Source organism: Gymnodraco acuticeps, unplaced genomic scaffold, assembly GCF_902827175.1.
Source record: "Gymnodraco acuticeps unplaced genomic scaffold, fGymAcu1.1, whole genome shotgun sequence".
Classification (NCBI taxonomy): Eukaryota; Metazoa; Chordata; class Actinopteri; order Perciformes; family Bathydraconidae; genus Gymnodraco; species Gymnodraco acuticeps.
Window position 1 is genome coordinate 33068 of NW_022990015.1, and position 11268 is coordinate 44335.

The 11268-nt window shown below is 43.1% G+C and overlaps 1 protein-coding gene across 1 annotated transcript; it reads right to left on the reverse strand.

Moving 5' to 3' along the window:
* Positions 1–341: 341 nt before the first annotated feature.
* On the reverse strand, positions 342–11039 carry cwc22 (CWC22 spliceosome associated protein homolog). The gene is given in 21 exon segments (XM_034213643.1): positions 342–1192; positions 1194–1327; positions 1444–1616; positions 1734–1835; positions 2256–2383; positions 2498–2650; positions 2902–2979; positions 4923–4983; positions 5304–5385; positions 5555–5650; positions 5733–5795; positions 5894–6100; positions 6639–6774; positions 6865–6918; positions 7299–7469; positions 7618–7744; positions 8243–8497; positions 8850–9067; positions 9380–9654; positions 9776–9832; positions 10859–11039. Coding segments are annotated over 20 exon segments (3210 nt in total). The 5' UTR covers positions 9831–9832; positions 10859–11039; the 3' UTR covers positions 342–550.
* Positions 11040–11268: the final 229 nt, after the last annotated feature.

The following is an 11268-nucleotide window of genomic DNA, read 5'->3' on the forward strand; positions in this document are numbered from 1 at the left end:
CAGGGCATTACATAGCTGTATGTGGATCTTGCAAAACGTTATGGAACCGATTATAGCAGAACATCTTGTGAATTGGAAAGGATTGGAAGTGAATGCCACATCCTGCTGCCAGAGTTAAGTCAGGCAAAAAAACTCCTATAAGCGTATAGGTTGGCAGCTATTTTTTTCATGTAGTAACGGGGATTTAAAAACAGTCACACGTAGCTAGCAGAGAAAAAATAATTAAAAAAGGTCTGAAAATGTTCTGCAAAAGGCTCACACACACAGTCAGACTGCTGAACAGTGAAAGACAATATAGTGTGAATGTGGAGGGAGTAGGAAACAGTTCAAACAGAAACAGATTAAAAAACATCTAAAGCAACTTTAATGTTTTTTTTTCACATATCATTAACAACAAAATATTCATAGAAAATACAGACAGACAGATTGAGACAGGAAGAGATAGAGAGAGAGAGACAGGTCCCAAATCCCCACACCGGAGTGACAGAGCGAGGTGACTTCACTTGTCTGTCACTCATCGCTGCTGCTTCAGGACGACAGATGAAGACTCTCACCTCCTCCTCCTCTCCTCTCTTTCTCCATCTCTGTTCCGGTCTCTGTTCTCTTTATTCCTCTCTCTATCCCTCGGCTTCTCTCGCTCTCCCTCTTTCTCTCTCTTATCCTCAGTCTCTCTGTCCCTCCCTCTCTCTCTGTCTCTCTCCCTCCCGCCCCGTCCCCTCTCTCTCCTCCCCGTCTCTCTGTTGGCCTTGACCGTCCATTTTCCCCTCCTCTCGTCCTCCTGCTGACGCTCCTCTTCCTCCCCTTCGTCTCGTCTGTTCCGGCGGGGGCCCTCACGTGCACGCTCCTCTTCCTCGCGTGAATGATCACGACCCTCCACCTTCCGTGCGCGATCGCGACCCTCCACCTCACGTGCACGCTCACGACCCTCCATCTCTCTACCGCGCCCACGACCCTCCATCTCACGCGCACGACCCTCGACCTCACGTGCACGACCCTCGACCTCACGTGCACGACCCTCGACCTCACGTGCACGACCCTCGACCTCACGTGCATGCTCATGGGCCTCAAGCGCACGCTCATGAGCCTCGATCTCACGTGCACGCTCATGCTCCTCCACTTCCTGTGCACGGCCTTTCTTATGCTTCTTGGCCTTCTTCTCGTCATCGCTGTCCTCATCCTCTTCGTCGTTTTTTGCGTCCGGCTCGCTTCTTGTCTGACTGTTTGTCTTTCTTATTCTTCTTTTTCTTGTCTTCACCTTTCTTCTTCTTTTTCTCCACAATTTGGGTTTTTCTCTTCTTCTTCTTCTTTCTGTGTTTGCTGTCCGAGTCTGGGGAACAAGGAGGAAAAACATTTATATACATTTCCCCCTCTTTTCAGATGACCAGATATGTAATAATGTACGATGCATTTAAATGTACTTTTCATAAATAACTATGGATGTACCTGAGCTGCTGCTCGAGTCAGAATCAGAGGAATCTGAGTCGCTGGATGAGTCTGACGAGGAGGATGAGGAAGAGGAGGATGATGAGGAGTCCGAGGAGTCAGAGGATTCCACTTGCTGGTTCTGAGTCATGATTATCTTGGGAGCGTTCTTCAAATGTTCCCTCAACTCGTCCCTGAGAAAGAGAGCCAGATGTTTGTCCATGCACAACTTTCATATGCACTTTTGGGTCGAACATTCATATTACAATTATTACTGTTAGGCTTTTTAAACATGTTTGTGACTCTCTTACGTCAGGCCTCCCAGTCCGATAGAGGTGAAGAAGTTGATGGCAAAGCGAGTGTTTCTGGGATTATCTCGAGGGAAAAGACCTTCAAAGAACGGCTGCAGAGTCCTGAAACACAAACACACAGTTTTCTGATTATCATCATGGTTGTGTCTTATATTCTTCAGAAATTAATGCACACACTCTCCAATCTGTGTTTTGATTTTCACCTCAAACCAGTCAATGGACATATATCCTACTAACAGACTAATGCATCAGCCAATCACACAGTTTATTTCCCAATTTGCCAAATGTAATGTTTTTTCTCTGATCTTCAGTCCTTAAAATATGCACGTCGATATTAAAGCTGTTTTTAACATTACTATTTGCTATCTTTATTAGTGGTCAAAAACTGATAAATGACTCTCTAATGCTATAAGGAATATACTGTCCATTACCGCATTGGACAGCCATTTATCATTTTAATATAGAAAAATTATCTCATGTTTAATTCAGTGTTTGTGTTGATGCGCGCGTGTGTGTTCGTACGCGTCTTTGAGCCTCTGGTTGAGTCGGGGGAGGCCCATGTAGGCACAGAGCTCCTGGAAAAGGATCTTCACAAAGATCCTGCTGGACGACGTCGTGGTCTCCTCACTCATCCTGACACACTCCAACACCTGGAGAGAGAGCAGGGATTATGAGGAAACTCAATAAAATAGCTAAGTGTTTGTTTCAACTGAGTTTGGTTAGACTAGAAAGCATTTCGTATGTGTGTGTGTGTGTGTTCTTACACTCCAGGGCACTGAGTCTGTGTAGAGCAGGTGAGCGAACAGTCGAGCCACGTTCCTCAGTTTGTTGGTCTCCAGTCGGTGAATCGTGTCGTACTGCTCCGCAAAAATCCCCTCAAAACTCTCCATGTACTCCTTCTTCAGCAGACAGAATCTCTATGAACACACACACAGACACACAGACAAACACACACACAGTGTTAACAAGTGTTTTCAATTTAGACAGTTGTGATGTTGCACTGGACTCCCGTAGTTACTCGGATCCGAAAAGTGAGTCTCAGTCAACACTTTTTGTTTTCTTTCCTAGGCCTGATATTTAATTCAGTGTGACATGTGCACGTTTAGTAATAATAGCTAATGTGGTGGGCTGTCATATATGTACGTGTGTGTGTGTGTGTGTTTCTCACCCCGGCCAGGAGACCAAAGAACTTCTCGTAGGTCCTCTGTTGAGCGCAGCAGTCCAGGATCATGTTACACAGCTCTTTCTGTTCACACACAAATAAAACATCTCATTAAAACAAAACATACATTTATAGAAAATCACATATTAAAGTTAAAATCATGTCTATCAGACTGAACATCTGAACAGAGGTTTAAAAACAGTAGTTGAACAACAGTCCTTTAATAACCATCGTATTGTGTAGCTGACATCTCATTTTGAAAACATTTCCGACTGAGCCTTGGTCTTTTGAGTTCTCGGCCAGCTGTGATCTGATTGGACGTTTTCTGGAGGCTCAGTGTTAAATGGGGTCAAAGGTTAAATGATGTGAATGTGAGAGCAGCAGCCAGGTGTGAAATCCCAGAGGTGGGTTACCCCCTTAATCTGAGGGAGAAACAGGGCCGAGACGATTTGGTTTGATCGTGTGTGTGATGTGTGGAGAGCAGCTGTGACTACACGTCCTCAGATATCAGCCACGTCTCAAATAACACACACACACTTCAAACACTTCACCGCCATTGGGACCGCTTGTTTTTAAGCACGTTTCCTTGATGTTTTTATTGTATGTTAGGGTGTCAAAATCTCGACTCTAAATTGAAATGTGTTTCAAGGTTTTTTTTGAGAAAAGACTCAAAAGCAGGACAGATCACGAATTCCAAATACGTTTAAAGTGGACTTATCATGCTATATTTGAAACATATATTGTAGAGCCATACCTATACAAAACATGTCTGTGAAGTTTCTTTTTCAAAATACCAAACAGATCACCCATTGTAGCCATGCCTCATACTGCTCAAACCCCTCTTTTGAAGCCCTGTTAGAGAAATGCAGATCTTGGGTCCTTAGCTTGAAAAAAAAAGAAAGAAGAGGAGGCGGAGGCTAATGCCTGATCAGAATTCTACCGGAGATAGAGTTACATTCGGTTGTGATAAAATGCCATCCTGGATTATTTCTGAAACAGTATGGAGCTCAAATGCTTTTTCTCTTGCGGCTTTACCACAAGGTGAGTTCTTTTTTTATTTCCTGCTTTTTAAAACACAGTACAGGTTAGCTCTGAGTGTTAGGGAGGCTTGCTAATGTAAACAAAGACGAGATTACGTCCAAAACACGTCAGGCATTGTTTCTGATGGCAACTTTCTGTGGGTCTGCTGACGTCACATCGGATGGAAATCTGTATCCGCTCGTTGTAGCCCCGTTTTTAAAGATTTGGGTACGGAGGAAAAGAGAGAGGGTTTCATTTTCTGACGCTGCGTGAGTTCCCCGACACACCGGGGACACATATTTATGTATAAAAGACATCACAAAGTGCATTTTGCATGATAGGTCCCTTTTAAAGACAAAGCAGCACACAGATGTTTAGATTTAGGATTGAAAGCTTTGTCAGGAAACATGTTTTTCTGTGAGAGGAACGAGCATCTTTGTGCGAGTGTTTCCAGCTGTTGTGTTGAGGGATTCAGTCCTGATGCTGATGAAACTCAACAGCTCTCACACACACACACACACACACACACACACACACACACACACACACACACACACACACACACACACACACACACACACACACACACACACACACACACACACACACACACACACACACCACACACACACACACACACACACACACACACACACACACACACACACACACACACAGTGAAGTGGTTTGTCAGCGCCACCTGCTGGTCAGCAGAGAGAGAGGCAATAAATCCCCCCATTTCAGAAACTGAAATTGACCGCTTGATTTCTTGCCATTAATTGTCTGGCTAGATGTTTAATCTCTACATTTGACTTTCATCCGTTGTTCTTTTAGCATTTTTTTCTTAAAGACAACCGAAACCTATGACTTGTTTATTGTGGTAACAGAGAAAAATTGGAGTTTTCACATTTATCCTGATTCTTCTGTGGGTTTGTATCACTGATTTATAATTCTGCCAATTGTGTGTGTGTGTGTGTGTGTGTGTGTGTGTGTGTGTGTGTACTCACCGTCTGGCTGTCAGGAAAGTCCATCTTGATCAGTTTGTGAGCGCACTCCTCAAAGTCCAAACTACAGAAACAATCATTCCATTAATACATTTATCGGTTAATATACATCATTGAGTTCAAGTGTGTCATTTCCTCAAATCTGTTTTTGTGTTTCATCCTGTTCTCCTGTACATTAAAACCATGGTAACCAGGCTGTGAACACACATACCCTAACAAACATACACACACACACACAGATCTTTAAACACAGATTTAAATATTAGTCCAAGTCCATCAAATATAGATGGAGCTGTAAATAACTGCCAACACCCTGAGAGACAACTGAGTCACTCTCTGTCTGTCTGTGTGTGTCTGTGTGTGTGTCTGTGTGTGTCTGTGTACCTGGATTGGATAGCGAGGTAGATGGTTCTTCTGAAAGCAACCAGGTTGATTTCTGTCTGATCGTAGATGATGATCTTCTCCTCTGTGAGGGAGAGACAGAGAGAAGGCTTCTTTAATGTTGCGTTAGAATCCGGTTCATACTATCCGGGACTTGTTATATACTTGACTAAACTCCTTCAGCTTTAAAGTAGTATAAACATAATTATCCTTTAACTTGAGAGAAAATGGCCTTTTCAGCAGTTGTGCCTCACCTTCTGTTGGCTCTGCGTTCTCTTCTTCATCGTCTTCATCGTCGCCGCTGCCGTCTCCGTCTTCCCCTGAGTCGCTGCTGCCCTCATCCAGGATCTCTGTCCGGGGGTGAAAGCTGATTGGTTAAACTGTGGAATAGGTGACAGCTGATTGGACCGTTGAATGTTTTTACAAACTCACCTCTTTTGATGGTTTTGTATTTCTCCTCGTTCTCCAGGAAGTCTGGGTCCATCTTAAACACATCTGAGTGAACATACGGCAGATGTTAGATCTACATATATAACACATTATCATTTCTGCAGAGAGCTTTAGAGCCAGTTCCCTCCCTCTCTGTGGCTTACTGAGGATGTCGTCGATGCTGTACTCGTCGTCCAGGGGCAGCATGTGGGTGAACTGCTCCCCCTCGTCCACCAGGTCCAGACCCTCTGGGATCACCGGGTGGTCTTTGAAACCGTCCTTCCTGATGGCAAACATCACCTCGATCATGTACTGGACCCTCTTATCAATGGCCGACTCGTGGAGGACGTTCCTGAGACGCTCAAATATGGCTGAAAAGAGAGATGTAGGCATTTTCGATTCATTGTGCTGACACTTGGGAACTTTTTGAATTTGGAGAGCCTTTGACAAAGCAGTACTGCTGTGTTTGGAACCTGTGTGTCTTGTCCAATACTGAAGAGCAGGACACGTGGTTCCAATTATCACAAATATTGTATTTTATTTAACACGATGCAATATTTAAAAGACAGTTTCAAACTCAATCATACAGGGGGCTATAATATAAGGGGACCACTAATCATAAGGTTTAACAACATAATTCAAACCAAAGAGGAACAGTACTTAAAAAAAAATAATAGAAAATGTTTGTACTTCCCTTAAAATTATTTTAAAGGGAAAGAGGATTTCAGAAATTAATAATTGATGATTTGAAGAAAATGGCAAATTGGATAAAATAAAAATGGAATATAGTGACATTTAAAAGCTTAAATGCTTTATTTGTAAACTGCAGGGTAAAAAAAAAAGTCTACATTTGAGAAAGTCAATTGATAAAAAGAAAAGAATGTCTGGTAACGTGTCTGGAGTATTTACCGTTGATTCCTCGCGGGGACACCTCGGTCAGTTTGAGGCCACACTCCTTCAGGAAGGCGATGGCGACCTCCACGCTGTCGTCAGTCGGACGCTCCAGCAGCAGAGTGAGCATCTCCAGACACAACACCTCATGAGCCTGAGGGAGAGACGTGAACACACTCAATTAGAGCTGAACATGAACACTTGTTCTCTTTCGCGAATGTTGACGTCCGACAGCAGGACCTACCACGTTCTGGTTGATGAGATGAGCCACAAACTTGGAGGCTGTAAGGCACTGTTGCTGGAAAACAAAAGACACACTGATTTGAATACATCGGCAATCCTCATACAATTGCTTAACAAAGACGCCAATATTTATGATACGAAATGTTATTCACATTTAATGTCAATAAAAGGAGAAAATGCTCAATCTAAAGTGTGTTTGAACAGTATTTTAAGATGTATATGTTTAACAGTTATAAATACCTCACGTGTTTAGCTGAGGCTTTTACATTACTACAGAAATGGAATCCTGGCATTTGTAAAACAAAACCATTCTTAACCACCTCTATCAGGCACGTCTTTTAAATTCTACTGACTGTACTGTCATTTTCTGTTTATCAATGTTTCAACATCAAACAAATACAAAGAGACACTCAGCGAGAGACACAGGACAGGTACCTTGATGTTGCGGCGGTAGCTCCTCCTGAAGGACAGGATGAGGCGTTTGAGGATCAGCTCTCCAATCTGAGGGAACTTGGAGTTGATGATGGAGATGACAGCGGAGTAAACGTGAGTAAAGATGGGAGACGCCGCCTGAGCCTGCAGCATCGAGCGAGCCAGCAGACCCCTGAGAGACAGACGGGGGGACAGTTACAGCGGGCAGTCAGACAGAAGGGGGTTTCAAGCCCCTCACTACCCCATATTGGTTCCACTCAATCTGTCTGTGATATGATTTTAGTAATATGAAGTTGTCTGTGTGTGTGTAATTCTTCACCTCCCCCCTGACGATGTTCTCCTGCAGCAGCTCCTGGATGATGAAGACGATGTTCGCGACGTTGACTTTGTTGATTAGACCGTTGATGGACTTCTTCAGGGCCTCCCAGCTCATCCTCTGATAGGCCAGGCTGCACAGGAAAAGGGCATTAGTGACACACAGGTTATAGAGTGGTATAAATACAAATAGTTGGAAAAACAGCCTCTGAGATATGGAATTGTTTTATATTGTGTGCTTTTATATTGTGTGTCCCTTTTTTATAGGGAGACAAAGCGAAAGGAAAGGCAGAAAACGGTAACAGAGAGATAACATGCAACAAAAGGCCCTGGGCTGAATTCAAACAAGCTATTGCAATTTCATTTACTAACGGAGCTAATCAGATTTGAAAACTCCCTTAAATGCACAACGTTCAACCTTCTTCGCATCCAACTTTGACTATAAGACAAAGTAGTTAATGATGATTTATATAGCGGTTATCTGCAGCACCTTTCTGGTCTTCATAAGAACAAATGTGAATATCAATCTACAAACTGATATACGAGTATGAAACGATCTGAATGAGTTGAGGAACCAAATCTTAAAGACTGTTCTAACCTTAGCTGCTATAAATAAATCAAAACACTTTTACCTGGTCTTGTCTGTGATTTGCTGCTGCATCATGCGCAGCTTGGCGGGGGGGATGTAAGCTCCACCCGTCCTCGTCAGGATCGGGTCGATCTCCTCCTTCTTCTTCTTGACTGGCGGCTCCTCGGCGGTCCCTGGCTCCCTGTCAGCTGACGGGGATCCGGAGCGCCCTCGCCTCCTCTGCTCCCACTCTGCATCTCGGTTAGGTCGCCGGTCAAAACGCGCGTCCCTGTCGTCTCGGCGAACATCGTAGCGATCGCTGGGGGAAGAGACAAAACAACACAAAGGTTTTAACATTTGTTGTGGTTGTGTTTTTGAGGTGCACCAAACGTTGAATTCGATCAAAAGAAAGAGAGGGGATGAGATCTATTTTTTGGTATTCAATAAATGAGGTACAATACATAAGAGGCTGCAATCTGATTCTTATGTTGTTTGTACTTTTAGTGTTTGATCCTGTCATGATGTTATGCAATACAAAATACTTTAGACATGTCTTTAATGTGCAATGTGTTCTATGACCCGGTCTTTAAGCTATCGAGGACCTTCTTTTAAACTAATAGAAAGTCACCCACTAAAATGATGGCAAGCCAATAAGAAGCAGCGTTGGTTACCGATCGTAGCGTCCTCTGTCGTAGCGCCCGCGGTCTCTGTCTCTTGACCTGGACCGCTCTCGTCCTCTGGACCTTGATCTGTCCCTCTCCCTGGACCGGTCTCTGGATTTGGACCTGGATCTGTCTCCCTCTCCCGATCTGTCTCCCTCTCCCGATCTGGATCTGTCTCGGTCTCTGGATATGGATCTGTCTCTGGACCTAGACTTGGATTCGGACCTCTGGACAACAAAAAAACAAAGACTGTCAGCGGTATTTCTTTTGATCTCTTCATTTTAAAAGGAATGTCACTTTGAGTTTGACAATAATTGTTTAACAACTGGGAATTGCGTTTACATTTTAGCCTGTGCACTTTATACAACTTAAGATTCAAGTAAACGGACCAGAAGAACACTTCACATTTCTGCTTCATGTTTAACCTTCATCATTCAAAAAGCATTAAAGGAAACAATGATGTTGCTCCCTTGATGAATGATAAGGATAAACTGTAAATAAATTATAACTTTTTGCATTTTTAAATTGATCATGCTTACCTTGATCTGAGCCACACTACTCCTGAGCCTTCGCAGTGCCCCTTGATGTTCATCCTCATCATCACTGCTGGTGCTGTCGTCTGAGCTGCTGGAGGCAGGACCCCCAGAGGCCGGGCAAGCAGAGGCCGGGCCCCCAGAGGCCGGGCTCCCGGAGCGGGACCGGGCTGCAGGACTGGCTTCACGGGACGGCTTCGTCTGGGGTTCTGGGCTTTTCTCTATAGGACCCTCCTGTTTGGGCTTTTCTGCTGCAGGACTGGCCTCATCTTCTGAAGGTCCTGAAGACAGAGAGGGAGAGAGCAGCGTTATCAGATGATACTACATCTACAATGACTACAACTGCTAGCAATGCTGCTGTTCCTACAACAACCTAAAATAACGAAAGCAGGTTTTACTCACCACTTTGTTCCTTCATCTCAGGAATGGGACTGGGACTTCTGCTTGGAGAGTCCATACCTGAACATATATGCATGCACATGAATGACTTTGGAGAATAGGTACTGAAACAGACATCACAGATCAACTTATATGTGATAAGCAGAAATATTCTGTTGATGAACACAGAGTCAGACAGCACTTATAGCAATACATTAAACTATACATATAGTGTGTATTTTAGATAGCAGAAAAGCTACAGTGATCATCACTTTTAAATACCTCGACAGTCTCTGCATGATATTACAAAATGGTTTTACAATTGATTGCAGATGTGTTGCTCTGACACCAATCGGCCTTCTATGCAGAAGAGATACCTTTCTCGACGAATTACACTATAACACATTGGATGAGCAGGTGGAAACAACATAAAGCCAGAGATGATGTCTTCCATTTGATTATAAGGAAAAGCCATAATAATCATATCTAAGATGCTGTTATCATCAACACATAAGCTTTTATAGATGACAGATGGATTGCATTAATACAATGTTCTATTTTTCTGTCGATCAACTTATTGATGACTAGAACAATATCTCATTTCTAGCAGAAAGACACATCACTGATGAGATTTTCTGAATGTTTTTATGGTCTCACAGACAGCTTCTGGACAACAGCATATAAAAACATCACAAACACAGGATATATTCTATTCATTTTAAGTTCACTGACTCTTTGAAGTTAAGTGTCTGCAGACTTTCACTTAAAACTTAGAACTTGAGAGTTGTACCTGTAGCTAATACACAGGAGCAGCTAACACTGACAAGGGCAGGACACAACTTCAGTAAATCAAAATCAAGTAAACCTTACAGCTAAAGTAGTCATTAAGGGTACTTTTTTAAACAATATTATTTATACATTCAAAATAAAAAAACTCCAACGAACGCATCAGTTTTAAGGCCATGTGTGTTTGGGTGAGCTAAAGTTAGCTAGTCAGCTAATCCTACTTTAGCTACATCTGGTTAGCTGAAATGCTCATTATTTGTCCCTAAAACAGAAACACTTTGCTTTTGCTTGCGTCTCTGTAAATAAACGATATATTCTTACTTCACTGAGTCTTTTTATGTCCAGTTGTCGTATTGTTTTCCGCCTTTTTGTTCCTCTGTTAAATCAGTACGTCGTTCTCTGGCGGAAAACGTCGCCCGCCAGCTTCCGGATTTCCGAACAAAAGTCCCCGAATTGTTTCTGTACCGCTCCCTGGTGGTGATAACAGTGACCTCCTCCAAAGATGTCCCTTCAGTTATCATAGGGGGAACTTGCATTATCATGGATACAAACAGTACAGTATCTTATATAATCAACGGTTAAATTACATCCACATTCTCAAAACCCAAATCCAGCACCAGACACTTTTTACGCTGCTATGGACAATCTGGCAATAATGCACATTCTATGGACACGCTGCACATTCTGTGTACAATTTTGCACTAATGTATATTCTCAAATATTGACGTGAC